We start from the raw sequence: 20,440 nt of genomic DNA, 5'->3' as shown, positions 1-20,440 counted from the left end.
AACTTCAATCTAGAGAGTGCATTAAAACAAAACCACAAAAAAGCTATTTCCAAAGGATGCACATTTCCAGCAAACTCAGTGCTAACCTTGAGTTTTGATTCACGCAAATAAGCCAAAAGCTTCATAAGTTTTTCAAACCACTAGGACTGCATCACCAATAGTCTACATGAAATTCTGACACTTAGATATTGTACAGTGTCTTCTACTGTCTTGAAGCTAAAGGACAACTCAAGAAACTCTATCTGATGAGATATACATTGCTTCCATCATACCCCCAGAGAGTGCGCTGGAGTTTAAACATAATTGTGACTACATCCACACCCTCATTCACTACTGCACATCTTTATGCATCTGCAGGCACGTATGCTAGGAAGAATATATTAGCATTACAAAAAGGAAAAAGATACAACTAGCATCACTCTCCTGAAAGATCAACTTCTTGTGCAGCATCAGTGAGGGACGGGCTGCCAGGTGCTGAGACTCCTGCAGAAGCTGGCACACACACAAGGCACAAGGTCTCACTAGATTTAGGGAACCCACCGCTAATGCAAAAAGGCAACACCAAAGGTTTCTGTTTAAAAAGGCACACTCTCTGGGACACTCAACCAGCATCTATCGCTGGAGGAAAAAGCACGCTGTTACTGCAAGTACCCTCTAGAAGTGGTGTGGGTACACAACGGCCAGCCAGTAAGAACTAATCATCTTCAGTCACAGAAACCAACAGCAGGTTTGAACAGTAGAGCTGAAATTACCAAAGATTTTTCTTTGTTTGCCCCATCACTTTAGATCAGGCAGCATCTCAGTGGCTGTTGAATGAAGATGGGTAATAAGAATGCTTAGCTCTGTGCATATTACCATCCTCTGAATGTCAGACTCCCCCACCACACTAAAGACATCCACGGTGTGACACCTTGCTGAGGGAATTGTGTCACAGAAGATACAGCTGGTAGAAGAGCCTTTAAATTCTCCATCTCTCAAAAACGCTGTTTGCAAACCCCGTGCTCAGGATTCATCACTTATTTCTGTTTGTCTTTGCGTCAGAAATTTCAGACAGAGGACTCTCCTCAGGTCATCTAATTCACTTTCTGCCAACAGAAAAATCCTTCCTACAGTCAATTTTCCAGGATTTTATTGAGTCTGCTTTTCAGCACTCTACCAGATGGATTTCAGACCATTTCCTTTAAGAGATTAATTCAGTCTAATAAGTTCATTATTTGCGCCTGGTCAGTGACCAAGGAAAGATAAGCCAGAGTCTGTGTACTTGTTTCCTTCTCACATGCTATTAAAATGGCAAGTTTTCCATCCAAGTGTCAAAGTCTGTTCACAACAGGAATACAACAGAGCCAGAGAGACATCCCTGTGAAAATCAAGCACCTGCGTTCACAGAAGGTTAACTTGTTTATAGCATCAAAGCAACTGCCCTTTCCTACCTTACAGTTTGAAAACTGGGTATCAGAAGACAGCAAGTGAAGATCAGAGCCTGTTGCCGGTCCCCTCTCCCCAGGTTGGAGTCCCTGGGTAGAGTTTGTCTGCTCTGGTGCAGTCCAAACTCCCGTGCCAGCCCCGGCTGCCCTACTGCTGTTGCATTAGAGCACAGGCTGAGAGAAGCAGCAGACCGCCAAACTGTGCCATGCGAATCACTCTCTCTCACCAAGTTTGTGAAGAGCAAAGAATCATGAAGCTGAGGTGCAGCACCTCTTTCCCCAGCTGTTGCTTTACCCAGCACTGCAAAACTTTACCATAGCATACAACTCACTTGAGAATACGAGTTTGCAAGTGTCCTGCTTTCAGCTGAGATAGTTATTTTTCTTCCTAGTAGCTGGTGCAGTGCTGTGTTTCAGCTTTAGTCTGAGAACAATGCTGATAACACACCGATGTTTTAGTTGTTGCTCAGTAGCACTTACCCTGATCAATGACTTTTCAGCCTCATGCTCTGCCAGGGAGGAGGGGCACAAGAAGCCAGGAGGAAGCAGAGACAGGACACCTGACCCAAACTAGCCATAGGGGTTTTTCATACAAGCACATCACGCCCAGTATATAAACTGGGGGAGTTACCTGGAAGGGCAGATCGCTGCTCGGGATGGGCTGGGCATTGGTCAGTGGGTGGTGAGCAATTGTATTGTGCATCACTTGGGTTTTTTTCTTGGGGCTTATTCCTCTCTCTCTCCCCTTTTCATTACAATTATTACTACTACTACTATTATTATGTTTTACTTCATTTCAATTATTAAACTGTTCTTATCTCAACCCACAGGTTTTACCTTTTTTTCCCTGATTCTGCTCCCCATCCTGCTGTGGGGGTCAGGGGAGTGAGTGAGCAGCTGCGTGGTACTTTACTTAGTTAGCAGCTGGGGTTAAACCACTGCAGTCCTTTTTGGATGGAAGGCTTCAGGAATTTGCATGTCACCCTCGCACAGGGGCCATGCTAACCTTCTCTGTATCCTTCCAATTTTAGTATATGTGCTGCAATGCTAACAAGAAACTTTTAAGGCAGATTAGTGGCACTCACCTGCCACAATACACCTGGGTCAACACTCTGCACGATGATGCCTCCCATGCTCTTCTGTGCAGAAACTCTGCTTTTGGAGCCAGACATAGCATAATTTTACTAGCACAGCACTGTGCCATCTAACTAGTCTCAGTGAGATTATGGTTCAATGACATTTTCTCTGGTAGCCCTCACCTCTCCTTAACAAGCCGCAATACCTTCGAAAAAAAAAATCACCAGGATCCCATTTACAGTACAACCACACAAGTGTCTTCACCAGCGTAACTGAGAGGACAGTTCACTGGTACAAGGGCAATAAGAGCATCTTAAAATGACTCTGCAAAGGAAAAACAAAGAAAACATACAAAAAAAGAAATAAGCCACCCAAAATAAAACCAAACCATACCCCAAAACCAGCTCTCTGCTGAGCAATCAGAAGACAGTGCTCCCAGGGTCCTCAGGCAGCTATTTGAGAACTAGGCTGGAGACTGCTGCACACCACTGTCACAAACGCATGGTTAAAGCTCAAGCATGCTTTTGGTGTCTTACACTAGCCAAAGGGCAAACTCAGTGGCAAATCCAAACAGCTTGTGAAAGGTTTCCTCAGTTAGTTTGGTGGGTTTTAACTGATCAGATGGCAACTGTTAGTGGGGTTTCTAATCATAGTTCCTGCGAGTCCCACCCTTGGAGTGCTAGCCACTCACACTGGGGGCATCTCATACCCACCCATAGTGAACCAAGGATGGCAAATGGCACAGAAATAGGCAAAAATTAATTTATTCATTTGTTTTGGCAATGCCATTCAACACAAACCAGACTCCTCAAGCTCTTGCTCTATATCATTACAAAACACAGAGCCCATCAATACAACATTCCCTGTTTTCAAAACAGGGATTTGATGGCAATATTCCCAAGGAGCTTTAGCACTTCCAGCACAAATTTCCATTCTCTTCTTCCCCCAAACCTAAACAAGTCTATTTCTACATCTGAAAGCAGAAACAGCAAAATATACTTAATAACCAAAATATCTACATCGCTTTAGCAATATAACTGATTATGGCTTTTAAACTATCACGGAATAAATGTGCTTGCACAAAGTCTTCCTTTTACGTTATGTTATACTTGCAAGTTGCAAAATAAATGCTGGCTACTCCAGAAGCTTTGTTTGTTATTAATTCCCTTAAGTTTAGAAAATTATTTCATTCTAATTAATTGTTTTATTTATGATTTAATCTCATGAGAAAAATGGTTGTCTTCATCTTTCATATGCAAAACAGCTAACGAGAGAACAATTTTTCATATAGAGAAGGAACTCCAATTAATAGAGATCTTAAATACTTGGGGAGCTGTTATGAGTTTTGCCACTGATCAGACAGCTGCATGGGAAAAAAAAAAAGGCTTTTCAGGAAAGTTACATAATTAAAAGTAACCCAATTCCTTTTTTGTTGTTGTTGTTCGTTTGTTGTTTGTTTGTTTTTTCCTCCATCTGCTAATCTGGACTAAACATTAAAATGAATGAAACTCAAATGATGCTGAATTTGCTAAATTTACATCTCTTTTTCATATACTTTTACTGTACTGCCACCAATTATGAATTCCCAATGCTGTATGGACATATTAAAGCAATACTACATTTTTCATAACTCAATCTTCTGTATCTGCATTACGATGCAATTAATTTTTCCAAATTTCACATATTCTTTCTTAAAAAATACCACCACCATCACACTCAACAAGACTAAACCACAGAACTATAAAGACTTCTAAACACTGAAGTGAAAGCCTTAAGAAGAAAGTCTGCTCTGAGCATCTTATTTTTTCAAACTAACCTTAGGAAGTTTTCCATCAAGCCTATAACCACTGTTTGAACAGAATTTCTTTTGGAAGAATATATAATGGAATCCTTATAAAAATAGTTACTGAAAAAGCAGTGAGAGGCATAGAGCTCTGCAATATTTATACTATCCAGGCAGACAACATAGAGAACCCATCAGTGAGGTTAAAAAAATGCAGCACAGAGAACTGGCAACAGCAGTCAGGCATAAGAGGTTATAAGCAATAAATGCAAAAAAACACCAGCTGTATAAAGCTGGACACTGACTACTAGCCTTGAAAAGGGCAGAATAATAAACTACAGCTATTCCACTTTCACAAATAAAATCCATGTAGTACTGATTCTAATACCAAAAACATGTCATACAAGCTAATGAAAAGAAAATTTAACAAGTGCACGCATGCTGCAGCAAGCCAAGAAAGAAATACATTTACATTTGTATTAGCAAGAGCCATTGGCTGTGCAATCTTGGATGCTTTAAGAGCAGGGCAATGAAAAATTACTACACATAACTGAAGCATACACATGAGCCCACAGAGCAAGTTCTGGCAATTAACAGGAGGAGATTGCCAACAAAGCAGAAATGAGGCAGGATGAAAAGAAAGGAAAGATCTTTTATAAATTCTGATCCACTCTTGTATCTGAGCTGGCCAGTCCCTCCAGTCATGCCCTTTTCACAAAGGAAAGAAACCATCTTAAAACATGGAGGTGGAAACCTTGCTCCTCTGTAAACTGGTACAAAGGCATATGCGACAACCCAACCAATTTCACCTCGAGCAGCAGAGCCAGGCTGCACCTTACCAACGCTTCTCTTCTAGTATCTGCAAGTTATTCATCAACAAAACGAACTTTTCTAACATGTTTGCTAATTAAACTGCTTACACAAACCCACTTCAGACTAGTTGTCTCGAGCTATTCTCCCATCACTGTTGCTGTGAGCGTTTACTCTTTTATAACGAAAATAGGTCACCTGCACTGAAACAGTACATTTTTTCCTAAGTGCAAAAGAGAATAGCTTACCTGGCAGCAAGGCTGACATTATAAGTACACTGTACGTACATAAACCCGTGCACTGAAAACCCCAGAGGTTTGTGTATTTATCACTGAAATAACATGCAGTCAGTCACAGGGAAAAAAACCTCAGTTGCAGAATGGGGAACCTTATTTAAAGTGTAACATGAAAACCACCAAACTGGATGAAACCAACAGCCTGTTTGGTCCAGGGTGCCCAGAACCCCATGCCAGATGCGAGCTTCACAGAAAGCAGAAGAGTGGCACAGTGCGGTAAATCTGTGCCCATGCAGGCTTGAAATATCAGAGAGACCGATTTAAACTTAAAAATCCCACGAGGTCTAGCATCCTCTTCCAGATCCATCTGTATTACCTCTGGACATGCCAGTTAAACAAAACTCCACCTCTTGAGGAACTATTGCATAATCCTTAGCCTCAGTATTTTCCTGTGGTAGCAAGTTCCATTAACTAATTTACACACCGCCCGACCCTCCTGACCCCCTTTTTTTTAACCAGTAGGGGAAAAAAAAAGGCAAATGCTCCATTTTACAAACAGTTTCATAATTAGAAACAGAACAAATGCCACCAACACGCACCCCACGCATACACGCTGCCTTCAGGGCCACCTGGAATGGAAAGAAACCCAACAAGAGTTTCTTGCAATCAATCTAAAACACAGCCCTTTAATTCTCATTTATGTTTAGATGTACCCAAACTGCTTGACAGATTTTCTTTAAACAACAGTGAGGCTCCCAAAAAAAAGTCAAAACATTTGTGAAAAAATACAGTACAGATAATCAAATGCAACCTTCAGCATTTCATTGTGGCTTTACTGAAAAAGAACAAGAAGTGCAAGTGCTGAGCACTTCTGTTTTGCGAGGTGGAAGGGGAAGGAACATTTTATCAGGCTCCTGCAGCATAAAATACATTGGACAGGCAAAGAGCCATAGCTCTCACCTCCTGCCTTTTTAGTTCAGGACAAATCAGCGAACACGCGAGGAAGACAGTCTCCCCAGCTGTACAGGGCTTTGCTGAAGATGGAAATGTCTCTACTAAGGACCCCCACATCATTCAAAGAACAAGTTTTGTATAAATTATTCATTCTGATGAAGCAAGCTGCTTGATTTTTCCAAGTTGGAATTCAAAACCCAAGTGTAAAAAAGTTTCGGTATGAAAAAAAACTCTATACTTTTTGTTCCAGAACTTCAGAATGAGACATTTTAATACCATTTAAGTCCTTTCAGTTTCTATTCCTCTGAGCCACTGAAGTTCATGTGAAACAACTGTAGCAAAATAGTTTTATTCACACAAAAGCCAGTTCCATCAAAGTAGGCGGGATATCACTTTTACACAGTAAAGATCATAAAATTAGAGGACAGATGCACACACATTAAAAACTGGATAGAACAGAAATTAAGGTATCATGGTGATGAAGGGAGTTATAAAAGCCAGTGATTGACTTGCATGTGGCAACTCCAGCCCTGAGCTGAGGTCTACCATCTAGTTCAGTTTTCCACCTCTGACGGGTAACCAAAGGCCAGATGCACCACCTCAATCGCCTGAACCCCACCTTGTTAGGCTTTTCCACAGTCACACTGTGAGAGCAGCAACGAAACAGAACCCTCTTACATTCTGCTTCTCACTGATGTTGTGCAGACAAAAGAGGAATTGATTCTCACTGGCCATGCTCATGTCTCAGGATGTTTCTCTACGGACAACCAGCATTTTAATGGTACATTTGTCACCTTCTGTTATGAGACAAGCCAGATGACTTGCAAGCCAGCTCCTCCAGTTCTTGGACTCAAGCAGACTGTCCCAAGATCGTGAGAGGCTGACAAGTAAGCCTGCTTGGCTTCTTTCCATGGCCAAGGCCACTGAACCTGTGCGAGAACTGACATTCTCGGAAGGGTATTACACATGGAACACATTGGTTACACAAATACTGAGAGTTTCACATGAAGTGAAACAGCTCCCTCACACTTTATACACATTCTCCATTCCCCAATATACATTTATATGACAGGTCAAAGGATGAAAGGTCCACACAGGTTTTTGTTCAAGACAGAGCTCAATTCTTGGAAATAGTGAATGCTCCTTACTTTGAGTCTAAACAAACAATAATATAAATAATGAAGAGTTAAACTGCAAAATGCCTTAAAATCACAAGAGTAAGTATTAGAGAAAAGCCATCCCTTACCTACTGTTTATTCTGAAATTATTGTAACTTTTTTCACTCACAGAAAGTTTATTACTATTATTACAACATTAGAAACTGTTCTAAGAAGATCAGTCTTACAACAGAACTGCGAATAAGGCAACTTTCGCTATAAATCTTTTTTTCTACAGGCACCAAAGGAAAGAAGTCCAATAACTAATAGAGAACTGAAGAAAATCTAAAAGGAAGAAAAAACAATCAAAAATAAATTGAAAATTTTAACTTCCGTTCTGGAAATAAAAAACCTTTTCTGAATCCACCAGCAGTAAGGTGTGACACATTGTGATACTATTTGTGGCTTCCCAAGCTTCATGAGACTGTTTTCAAATGCAGAAGTCAGATGATTACTGCTGGTGTAATATGGTATGATTAACAAACGTGATGCTCATGTCAGCCTCTGTTCACCACACGAACACTTGTTCCCAAGTCCTAATTTTCATCTACTAAGATTTCAGTGAACTGTTATTGAACCACATTACACGGGCTTCGCCATCCACACAACTGCTGCAGTTGCAATAGCGGTGCAATAGCTATTAATGGGACGAAGGGTGAGAGATGGGCTGAACACTGACAAGTAACCACGGGAGGGCTGTGCCCTTGCTCCCTGCTGTTTGCTGTACCACACGGCTCACGTACTGCGCGACACATGCCCCAGCTGCATGAGAACAGAGCCTGGGACAGCAAAGAAGAGGCATGGGGAGTTGCAAAAGACAATCTCATAAGCACAGCACCCATGTGCTTCCAAGTTTCTGCAGCCAGCAATTCACAGCTCTGCCATACAGGCTACTCTAGCTATTTTCATAGCTAAATACCCAGGGCTAGAGAGAGATTTACAAACAAACTAACAGTTTAAAACCCCATCCCTAGACTTTCCTTTTCCCATGAACTGAAGTGGAAACATCTATGGTACCATTCCAAGCCACCCAAGCTATCTTTGGAATAAGGCTATATTTATCTACAGGGGGCATGAAGGGAAGAAGCAGCCTAAAAAGCCAAGTAACTGGAAAGTCTGATCAACAAATGGGACTATGATTAACAATAACATACAGCAAGGAGCGGCTGTTTGCCCGGCATCCAGAGAAACAACAGGCTAAGGATGCTGTTAAACAGTTTTTTCCCAAAAGTCTGCAAGCACACAACCAAAACAAGACTCAACCAAATCTTTCTGTATTTGGCAAATGGGAAACAAGACATTTGTACTGTTTTGGGGGTATGGATGAGAAAGAACTGAAAACGTCTCAGCTGAGAATGCTCCGAAGCGTTTATCCAATTTTGAGAGGAACAAAGATGTGATTAGAGGGTTATTTGTACTTCCACCAGCCATTCCTGCTGAGCACAAGGGTGCTGCAGAATGGATGCATGAAGCTGTTGCGTGAAAGAGGGGGGACTTGCACTTTCTGCTCTTCTTTTTCTGTCCAGGATCTGCTGCCACCTTTCCCAGTTTATGTCCCTCCCCTCTGCCTCCCTCATACCGTAATGCATGAGAAAATTCGATTTAAAAGGGAAGAGCTGATCTGTTTTGTTTTCTGAAACTATGCTCAGTGGGATACTGCCCGTAACACTGAATTCTGCTGGCTAGACACGAATATGTTCTATAGATAGGAATATTCCTATCTAGCTGATAGGAGTATGTTAGAAAACAAGTTGTGGATTGGCAAATCCTCAAATATTTACACACTGATAGCATTACAGACATCCACACATCTGGCATCAGTGGAACCAATGTTCTCTAACTTGCCAGAAAACAGAAATAAACCAGCAAAATCCCAAAGTACAGATGCTCTTCAAACCAAATGTTACAGTGTCAAAGTGTACAATTTGCAAGAACTTGTGTTCTCTGTGATCTCTGAACTACAAAACCAGTGAAACAATATTCCCCAAAGACCCCACCTTAACACCACACCAACAGAAGAAAACTCATTCTGACTCCATCCAGGAAGTAAAATATCTAGACTGATCTTCATAAAGGGGTTGTAAACAGAAAATTTCACGCACAGAAATTAATATTAGACTGCTCTATGGTCAGCTTCATTTTCTACGGAAAGCAAAAACAATAGTATAGAACTAAATCCATGTTTCCAGCCTGAAAAGGACAACCAATTAATTTCTTTTCTAAGTCCCTTCTTGCAGGGAAACATCCTGCAGTGCCTTTTAATGCTTCAAAGTTTTCAGTGAATGAGAAAAGGTTGATTCACCAGCTTCACCAAAAGGCTACAGAAGATCATTTCTGATTTCAAGTAATAATGTGTACAGATTAAAAGAGTGCTTTACATTGTTCAAAATGATAACCTACAACATACTGACTCTGATGCAGGTTTAGCTTCAATAAACAACTGTGAAAAGGTGAAGCTTGTGACAGTAAAGCCAAAACCTGAGAATATTTGAGGAAGTTGTTCCAGCAACAGCAGCTTCCTAAGCAGCAGAGCTACAATAGCCAACTTGTCTATTTTGTATACATGTAATGCCTTCAAAGTTCCCCATCCTAAGTGGGCTGTATGCAAGCTGTGTATCAACAGGAACTCCTTGAGGAGTTTTTGCTGCAGCAGTGTGTGGAAGGCACAGAGGGACCAAGAGATGTGGGCACAGCAATGGTCCCTCGGAGGTGCTGCCGGGGAGCTCCCACTGCACAGCTACCCCTCACCCTCCTCACTGCATAGCATGAGGGCTTATACTAGCGAGATGGAAGCAAAAAGCTAGGACTAAGAGTGGTAAGACTGTATTTTCAGTCTCAAAATGGGTAAATGCAGTTTTTCTTAGTTCAAATCCAAATGTAAGCATGCCCAGGCCACCTCTCCTGCTGTTTACCACAAGGCTTGCACCAATCGCAGGTCCTGGCAGCTAAAGCTTTCTTACCGAAATCCATGTTTCATGAATTTTATATTGTGTTTCTATTAATAACTTTCAAAAGTTAGACAGAAGTTTGTAATCACAGAGTCCCCTTTTCTTAATCTCTTACTCATGATATAGGATAAGGAAAAATATTTTTATCAGAAACAGGTATCAAAAGACAAGACGCTGGAGAAGTGCTGAACATTTAAGGAGCTCACAGCATTTTTAGGGAAGCCAGCAGCATCAAAGAGTGATAAGAGACAATAAATTTGATAAAACACAGCCACCCCAAACTTTTCAAATCTCAGGCTAGTAAAGTTTCGTAAGAAGTTTGGTCACTCATGTGCCTGCGGGCCCTCTGTGACCCACTGGCCTACCCCTGTGCCATACACTTCAACAAGGGACAGGGAGAGGAAAACCATATCACGAGCCATGCACATTTAAATGAAACACAGTTCTGGAAAGTGACTCTACACAGGAAGCAGAGGTGGTTTTCTGCCAACTTCTTGTGGTCCCTCCCAGCTGCCAAGGCTGCAGCACCAGCCAGGAGCCTGGGTCTGCCAACAACCAGATGCCATGTACACTGACTGTGGATCAACTGCTCTCCAACAACCAAAACTGCGCTGCAGTGGAGTGTTCGCTACACGTTTTCCTGTCAGCTCCAGCCCTGCCAGGCTCAAGCCAGCCCGGCAGAAATGCAGTGATGCACACCAGTAGGTATTTTTCTGATAAAAGTGCTTTGATGTGCACAGGTGGACTCCATGTCCAAAGCCAAGCACAGATCTAGCTCAGGACTAACTGGGGTCTGAATCCTTCTCAAAGCAGAACGTATCAACCAAGCTCACCCAAGAAGCTGTTCCAATGGGAAGTAACAAACCAACAGGAAACTAAACAAAGCCTTTATGAACAGGCACACTGGAGCAATGCAAGAAAGAAACCATTCTTCAGTTTCTATCTCAGGCATGTTTGCCATTTCATTGGTTACATGACAACTTAGGACAGATGTATCTATGTCTGCCACTGGTTTAACAAACTACAATCAGCAAAACACACCAGAAAAATGAAAAGCAGTGCAAGAGTGCTCCACAAGTCTCTAAAGGGATCTAGCCAATACTCCTAGGTGGTCACCCAAATCTTCAAATATTTTTGTCCTTCTGGGAAACTAATAATTTGTTATTTTAGATTACATTTCCTGATAGATTTCAGCAATAGAAGGAGAAATACAATTAAGAACTAGCCCCACGTAACACATACAGAGAAAAGAAAAATCCATTTCAAGATCTCCTCTAAGTACTACTAGAAGAGAAAAACCCTACACCTACACAGTTCAGTGAAGAGTCAGAAAACTGGAAGGGCACTGACTTACATAGTTACTTAACCAAGTTTGTGTCTATATTTCAAGGTTGCTTGTTGTAAACATTTACAACACAACTGTAAATATTTAAAAAGAAACACATTATACTAAAGCACCAATTTTTCCACTCCAAGGAGTTTTTTCTTTATGACACTATGTATCAGTGCTAGTTCACCCTTGAAATTCATTTTAAGTGACATGATATATGCTTCAATTATAAGAACCAGATAAAAATCCAAGGGTTGCTTTTTGTTTGGCATGACTATTGTTTTTTAAGAATACACATCCAATCCAATTAAAATTAAATAACTCACATTATTATGTTATTCTCCTTACAGCTTGCAGATAAACTTCACGTTGAATTGCAGTAGCAATTCAGATAACTGTAGCCTGAAGTTCTTTTTTATATACAAACACTGCAAGGTTGCTTTTTCCCCAAAAAACAATGGTCTTCAATACATGGAGGCCAATGTAATCCAAACTTCCTGGTTTGAGTCAGATGCCTAATATCAAATGACACTAGTACACCACCGACTCAGCCATCCAAATGTGTGGGTTCACATCACAAAACTCCTCCCTGTTATGTTTATGCAGGATGCTTTAGTGAAGTTGTAAAGCTAAATTATGTGATGTAATTAACTGTGCTCAGAAGAGGAGAATCTGTCTGTTCACTGATCATCTTGCTTGGGATATTCTTACAATACACTCCTCCACTCTGTGCTCAATTCACCCCTAAGCTGCTTACACAGATACTAAACGGAACATGTGATTTATTTGTGTACCCTTATTCTTTTAAAACATCTGATAAAGACAAGCAATAGGTCAATTTGCCCTCATGGAATCACACCTTATAAACCTTGTAACTCCTCCAATTAATCCCGTTCCTAGAGGCAGGAGTAATACTGGCCAATTATCTGGTTCCAGTCATATTTCATTAACATCAGCTGACAGAGTTTCTCTTAATTGTGGACATCAGTTATGTAAGATGGGTGGAGAGCAAAACCTCTGCCACCCAAAGATTATTTCTAGACATATTATCTCCACCATCAGAAGAATTTCCCTTGGAATTTGTTACTATGACTATGCGGTGATCCGATGATGGCGGAGTGGATTTACATTTCCTACCTGCTGCTGAAATCTCTGTGCACATGAGAAAGCAATCACTTACATTTGGGATTACAGTTTTTCCAAATGCATTCCTTGTGAATACGTCAGAAATGTATTTGAAAAAAATATACATATTTTGCCATGTAACTGCCAATGCATAATTAAATTAATTTGACAGTCACTGATGGCCTAGACCAGCCTTGAGTTGATGTTTCACCAGTCATTAGTAGATGAATAAATACTTTAGAAGACTATGGGAAGATCAAGTTTTATTTGACAGCAGAACTGCTGAATGATAGCCAGCTAAAAATAACAGCAAGACCACAATTTCTTCATAGAAAACCTGGCCTCCTTTGGGCCTCTCTTTGCAAGGCATTTGCCGCTGCAGCCACGCAAGCTCTTTGTTTTATGATGCAGTCATTACAAGTGCAGACTCAGAAGCGTCTGGCAGCACAAGCAGTGCAGCAGCAGCTCTGATATCCCATGGCTTCCAAAGAGAGGAAGTTTCCCTTTTGGTTTTGGGACTTACTTGCAGGTGTTTCAGTAGTACCCTTTCTCTCCCTTGCTCAGGAGACAACTGGGCACCAGTGAGAGCAGGCAGTCTTCCAAAACGCTTTCTTGAATCGAACCCCATGCTGTTTGGCATGTGCCAGTATGCGCCTCCTCTCCCACACACGGAAACAGGCTGCAAGGTTCTGGCCACCCCCCCACCCCGTTAGAAGAGGGCAGCATGCCTACTGCCTGAGGTCTGTGCCTCTGCAGGCATCCTTTGCCACACACAGCAAGAATGAGAATGGGAGAGTGGTCGGCAAATGGCTGCGCAGGATGCTGGGCAGCCAGCCTGGGCAGGCTCCCTGACACCCAGTGCCCAATGGGGCATCTCTATGGGCTCATCCCTGCAAGTTATGCTGCTGCATAACTTAGAATCATAGAATAGTTAGGGTAGGAAAGGACCTTAAGATCATCTAGTTCCAACCCCCCTCCCATAGGCAGGGACACGTCGCACTAAACCATGTCAGCCAAGGCCCTGTCCAATCTGGCCTTGAACACTGCCAGGGATGGAGCATTTACCACTTCTTTGGGCAACCTGCTCCAATGCCTCACCACCCTCACAGTAAAGAACTTATTCCTTATATCTAACCTGAACTTCCCCTGTCTAAGTTTGGACTCGTTACCCCTCGTCCTGTCGCTAGAGTCCCTGATGAGCAGTCCCTCTCCAGCATCCTTATAGGCCCCCTTCAGATGCTGGAAGGCTGCTATGAGGTCTCCATGCAGCCTTCTCTTCTCCAGCCTGAACAGCCCCAACTTTCTCAGCCTGTCTTTGTATGGGGGGTGCTCCATGGACAGCGCCGGCCACAGGTCATCCTGGAGGGGCCTGGGGACAGCGAGAGCTGGTTTTCTGCCTGGCTGCAGTGTCACAGGCATGTGGCAGTATCTTTCATTTGCTTTGCATTTGTTTTTGATCTGGCCGTGGCTAATGTTAGCGAAGGAAGAGAGCAGGTTTCTACAACCCAACCTGGAAAAGCTGGCTGAGAGCTCCTGCAGTCAATCTTCTGCCAGCAAACTGCACAGCAGTTCTGGCAAACCTGGCCCAGGAGGTCAATGATCACTTCAAGATCCTCCTGCTTCCAACTGTGTGTTTGCTGGAATTTTTTGATTGTGGGGATTACAAGGGATCAAAATCCCTCCATTTCCATGTCAGATGCGCATCACACTTTCACTTGATATGAGAACCTCTGAATAAATCCGTATGGGCATAATTAAAATACCCTTACAAAGAAACAAATGACAGAGGCTCTGGACACAAGCTTTGTTCGAACATACTAATTACAATTCTAATGCCATTACTCCATTATTTATCTGTCCTTCTGCCAAGCACAGCAGCACTGGGGTCGCTGGGAGCCAGGCAAAAGGAACAGTGAAAAAATCCCTTCTAGAGGCGGCTCTCCGGAAGCCTCTCTCTGTGGTTGCCGGCAGCCGCACGGCAGCGAGTGCTGCGGCGCCGCCGCCTCAGGACACGCCAGCTCCCGCCGCCGCCTGCCCCCGAGCCGGCCGCTCGCGTCACACCGCGGGGCCCGCGCGGGACCCTCGCGTTCAGCACGGGCCGTGCGGGCGCGGCTGCCGCGCGGGGTCACCGTCGCCACGGCAACGGCGCGCGGCCGGACCTCTTGCCGGGCAGCGCCGCGCGGTCCCGGGATGCAACTGCACCTGTCTGGGCTACGCGTTGCCAGGGCGACGCCCGCGTTGCTATGGCGACCATCACGCTCATCGGGCAGCAAGGGCGGGCGGGCGCGGCGGCCTCTCCCGCTCCAGGCCCGCGGCCCCGGCCCCGGCCCCGTCCTCGTCCCACCGCACCCCCCCAGCCTCAACGCGAGCGACGACACGGGTCGGGGAAAACACAACCAACCCCCAATTTCTCCCCCTTCCCAAACCCCACTTCTTAGTCCTGGCGGTGCTGCTGACCCCTGCCACAGCCGGTTCAGACCCCCTCCCGATGTGTGGGGTGCGGCACAGCGCTGCCCATCGCTGGCATGTCTGACCCAGACATGACCAAGCCAACAACATCGGGACAAAGTGAAGAAAATTTCTTCACACAGCTAGAGAAGCAGTTGTGTCAAAACCCACCGTTTGTTCCCAGCCTGGCAGGCAGCAGCTGTAGATTAACTCTCTTCCTTTGCTAACATTAGCCACGGCCAGATCAAAAACAAATGCAAAGCAAATGAAAGATCCCGTGACGTGCCTGTGTCACTGCAGCCAGGCAGAAAAACAGCTCTCACTGTCCCCAGGCCCCTCCGGGATGACCCGTGGCCGGCACTGCGCAGGGAGCAGTACCTGTGACAGAGAATGTTTGCCACCCGGGCACAGGCTCGTGTGGAAACCCAGCAGCTGCACAGCCAGCCCCATAGCTCGCTTGTGGGGGAAAAATGAGCCCATCTCCTCCTAGTGAGGGTGCTGTGCTTTCACCTACCGCCAAGGGGATAAGTGGACACTTCAGAGCTCTCCATTGGCTTATACACATTTTAATTACAGGTGGTCTCCTGCCAAAAGGGTCTATGGTGCACAGGGAGGACCGCAAGCTTGGCTCAGGACTCACTGCCGCCACGCATGGGGACAGGACAAGCAGACAAGGTGCCCAGACACACACTGAGCGAGGCCACTGCTCCTGGGATTTCTTCACCAGCACATTTCCAAACTGCATCACTTAATTACATTCAATGTCTTACCCAAGATTCATATGTAACACTGGATGAAAACATTTAGAGTTGTAAAATGCATCTAGTTCTTACCTTTGATATGCCTGAGATGTGGGAGGTGTACTGAACACATGCGAATATGGGTGATAGGGTGTCTTTTTCAAAGCCTGAATAAGATTTTGTCTATATTCTGGGTCTATACACCACAAGGACCCCTTTCCAATACTCTGCAAAGAAAAAAGAATTAAAAAAAAAAATCAAATATTTGATCTAATGGTACAGCCTTATTTATTCAGCAGTATTTGTCAGGAAAAGCAGTGGGTTTGCGTTTTTTGTCTGACAGAAGGGAACATACTTTGCTTGCCAGAGATTATTGCTCCATTAATAACATATTGTGACTGTACGGTCCAAATCACACTTCGGGGAGGGGGAAAAGTAAGAATGAATGTTTGGCTGTTCCCCCCACCTCCCCCCCCCTTGTTACTAGTTAATATGATTTAATAATACCTGGCAACTTCCCCATCACCCTGTATTGGAAGAATAAGAAGCTGTAGTTACTGAGTTACTATTAGATGGAAACTTTGAAGATAAACAGATTCTTTCTCAAAGTGATTTTCTTTTCCTTTTACTGATAGTAACAAGAAACAGGGCTAAAAAGGAGGGGTTTAAACACCCTAGCAACTGTTTTAAAAATAAAAGGACTTAATCCTTCAACCCACATGACATCAGTGCTATTATACTACAAGAAGAAATTAATCATCTTTTCTCCCCTAAAAATATACCCCAAAATATAAAAAATTGGAAAAAAAATACCCCAAAACAACAACAACAGCCAAAAAGCACACAGTATGATCATATTTTAAACCATTTAAGGATGTTGTGAAATTGTGATCCGTTGAAACAACAGTTACTGTAACTACCCTTTCTGGCCACACAGAGCAACTCAAGCAGTCAATCTGTAATGTGAAGACTACACTAAAATCCAGTATTTATTCTGCAGTTACAAGCAGTGCAATTCAGTTCTTATCTCAATACCATCAGAGGTCAGGGTGCAGATATTTTGCATCGTTTTGTCTGAGTTCTCGAACAAACAGAAAACCAACTTTCCCTCAGATTCCACTAGGAAAACATACAAAATGATAGCTCAGGAGCAGCCTTGGTCTGCTTGAGCACACATAAAAACAAACACCAATCCTAATTGTTGACTGAACTCCACTGGCAGGCTTTCAAGGCATTATGATAACGTTTTTGGTAAATGCTGATGTTTTCTGGAACAGGCAGGGGAGGCTGCACTACCACCTCTAGCCACTCTTCAACCCAGGACTATCCCTTTTCCCCAACTCCAACTTCTATCAGTGGAGCAAGGCTCTCGGTTTCTCGGTGTTGAAGAACAAGCAAACACACACGCACACAAAAACCCACATCAAAAGTGGGCTATTATTTTCTAAAGCCACACGGAAGACCAAAACTGGACACTTGTTTCCTTTCAAAAACTTGTCATCTTTGTGGAGCCCTACCAACTCCTAAGTGCTCCTCTACTGCACGGCTGGCTTTAGGATACACAGTGCAATGTGCGAAGTGCTTACGGATCTCTTTCCAAGCTTATAGATAGCAAAACTGCACTAAATTCTCCTCCCCAAAAAAACGGAAAAAATGAAAAAGGAAAATCTTCCCCAGCATCACTGGATGGCTGTGTGAGAGCACCTAGCAAGTTCACAGCACTGTGGGACGTGGCTTTAAAGAAAAGGAGAGGGGCTGGCACAACCCATAGGAGCTGCGACCACTTTCTTTCAGAAACACGCACATCTGCTGGAGGGCATGAAGAAGGGAGCACCTTCTGCACGCTGCTCTGGTGGAACTGGGTACATGAGGTCAAGCCTCTTCAGGATGGCAAGGCTCAAGCCTGCCTCTCCCCTTGCTTCCCAAGGGTGCCCTACCAGAAAGGCCACTGAAGAGTCTAAGGGGAGACATCTCCCTGTTCCCGAGGTGAAGTGGTACCCTTGCATGGTCAAAAAGCCTAGATTCGAGGGCATAGAGAGCATAAGCAAGCAAGACTCGGGCTTTTATCTCGGTAAAGCACTACAGCAGATGACTGAACAATCCGCTGCTGGTATCAGTGGTAGAAGCTGTGTGCCACACATCTCAAACCAGTATGCAAAAAGGAGGCTGTTATGTTTAGCCCTCTTTCAAATATGGGACAATGAGCCAGAGACTTGACATGATAAGCCTAGTAAGTGACTTTTTAGGCAAAGGACAGAGTCAAAAATAGAACCCAAACCTCTCGAATTCCACTTCCATGCTCCATCCAAGAGCCACAGCAAGAACAACATAAAATTTCCTTTTAAGCAAGCAATGTGCAAAACTAGGAACATTTTTCAGGAGAAAACCTTTCCTGGATTCCTTACTCCTTACAGCATGGGATAAGCTTTAAAAAAAAGCTACACTCAAATACCATCTACCTTATTTGTACTTACTGGAACACAACTTATTGTTTCCAAACTTCTCTGGCTTGGTTTTTTTTTCATTTAATTCCAAGACAGACTTTTCATCTACCTTGAAAAGATTACTCCCCAAAACCCATCAGAGTCAGTTCAAGTTGAGGGCCTTGCAAGATGAAGTCACTACTGAAGAGTAACTTCAAAACCTTTCATTATTGTTAAGCTAAATTTGTTTGGCTTGCCCATATTCTTGCAAAAGCCAAAAATAACCTCACTGAAAACCAGAAACTCTCTCACACAAAAAGTATTGAGAACAATTACACTCCTTGTTAAACGAAACACTGGGAAGGCAGATTTGCCCTATTTTCGCTGTGACTGAACTGACTTAAAATTTAGCACCAAAAACAATTGCAGTTTAAGGTAATGCTCTCCAACCATGCAAAGTTCCTTTTCTAAGATCATTACTTTTGGTTTTCCACAATCACACATGAGAACAGAAATAAAAAGAAAACTGAAGTGTCATCCGGTTAAGAATCCTCCTTGACTGGCAGAGGTGTGAAGAGCATCGTTAACTGTCTGTTTAGATGTGTCATTAGTATTCCCATATACAGAGCAATCACAGGAAAGGAAATCACTGGAACTCAGACCCATCGGTTAGCGATTAATTTCCATCTTATGACACTTGGCGTGCTGCTTCACTACCTCCTCCAAGCCTAAAGTCAATAGTGGCTCCAATCAAAAACCAGCAAGGAAGGGGGAAAAAAAAATCCCTGGATGACATTCATCTCCCAGGCAACAAGTGACTGAAGAGTGGGTAACAGCCCCCTGACCATCACAGCACTGGAGTGCTTTCAGACCTCCCGACCTCCCACCTCCCTCCCTTCCTTTCCTGCCTCTTGCCAATCACAGGTTACTGCTGCTGCAATCATGTTTAAGGTTATTAAAAACAAGGGGAGTGTTACTACAAATCCCCTTCATGTTGTCCTAGAATAGACTATAGTTGCAGAGCTATTCCAGAGATAACTGATGGGGACAGGAAGCAACATGTAGAAGTTACTCCATAAGAGTTTATGACTGAATACTCTTTAAAAAAATCCTGATTATGTTTTCTATTCAGAAATCACTATGCTTTTTTTTTTGTCATTTATTAATATATACACAGATTGTGTATCAGCGTATCAGTGTACTAAATCTCAACTTATTAATTCATTTGTTCTTTCTCATCTCAAATATACAAATCCGATTCCCCCTCAACAATTAAAACCAGTGCACTGTCATGAGAAGTTACACAATACACTCAAGTGTCCAACTGGTTTTTCTCCCAGTGGGCCGCATACAAAACTTTTAAAATCCTAGTTTACACAACCTGTTAAAATCCAAATAAAAACATTTAGTCATCTTTTAGTAGAATTGGGAAAAAAAAAAAAAGAAAAAAGTTTGAAATTTGAAGATAAAAGAATTGAAATGCTGCTTGGCAGCTCTTTCAGTGGTTACAGTTAGGGATAACAGCATTATCTGCTACTAAAACTCCTCCTTATAAACCCTGCAACCAACTGCCTGGTCTTACATATCACCTTTCATTTTATTGAGCCCAAAGATCAATTAAAAAAATTGTGTTGTGCTCTTTCCACGATCAATGGCTGGGAAAAAATACATACCCTGTCTGCATAAAAAATTCCAGAAAATGTTTATTTGAGGGATTTTGTTCCCCGGTTATTTCAGAACAGACTTGAAATGTGTTAGGAATACAACTTTTTTCCAGGGTTGTTCTTTTCATTGCCATACAAATAGTCTGCCCAAAATAAAGCTTGGGGAAGAGAGCAGGTACAGGAACCGCAGAACATGAGGGCTCAGAGGGAAGAAAGTATAATTTCTAATTGTCCTTTCTGAAGCCCCGGTTACACGTCTGCTTTGAATCCACATGGGATTGTGCTGAAACCAGTCAGGAGCAGCTCTAGGTGCCCACGTCT

General features: G+C 43.1%; 1 protein-coding gene and 1 non-coding gene across 12 annotated transcripts in view; both read right to left on the bottom strand.

Moving 5' to 3' along the window:
* Positions 1-20,440, bottom strand: part of FOXN3 (forkhead box N3) — a 209,559-nt gene that overhangs the window by 92,598 nt on the left and 96,521 nt on the right. For all 11 annotated transcript variants that reach the window (XM_030483783.1, XM_030483791.1, XM_030483790.1 and 8 more), the window contains exon 3: positions 16,126-16,259. In XM_030483783.1, coding sequence (XP_030339643.1) covers positions 16,126-16,259 — 134 coding nt within the window. The remainder of the gene's footprint in view (positions 1-16,125; positions 16,260-20,440) is intronic.
* LOC115607785 lies at positions 2,373-2,478 on the bottom strand. Its single transcript, XR_003991350.1, has one exon. It is a non-coding gene; the product is annotated as a U6 spliceosomal RNA (small nuclear RNA).

Source organism: Strigops habroptila, chromosome 4, assembly GCF_004027225.2.
Source record: "Strigops habroptila isolate Jane chromosome 4, bStrHab1.2.pri, whole genome shotgun sequence".
Lineage (NCBI taxonomy): Eukaryota > Metazoa > Chordata > Aves > Psittaciformes > Psittacidae > Strigops > Strigops habroptila.
This window is presented reverse-complemented; position numbering and strand designations above follow the sequence as displayed.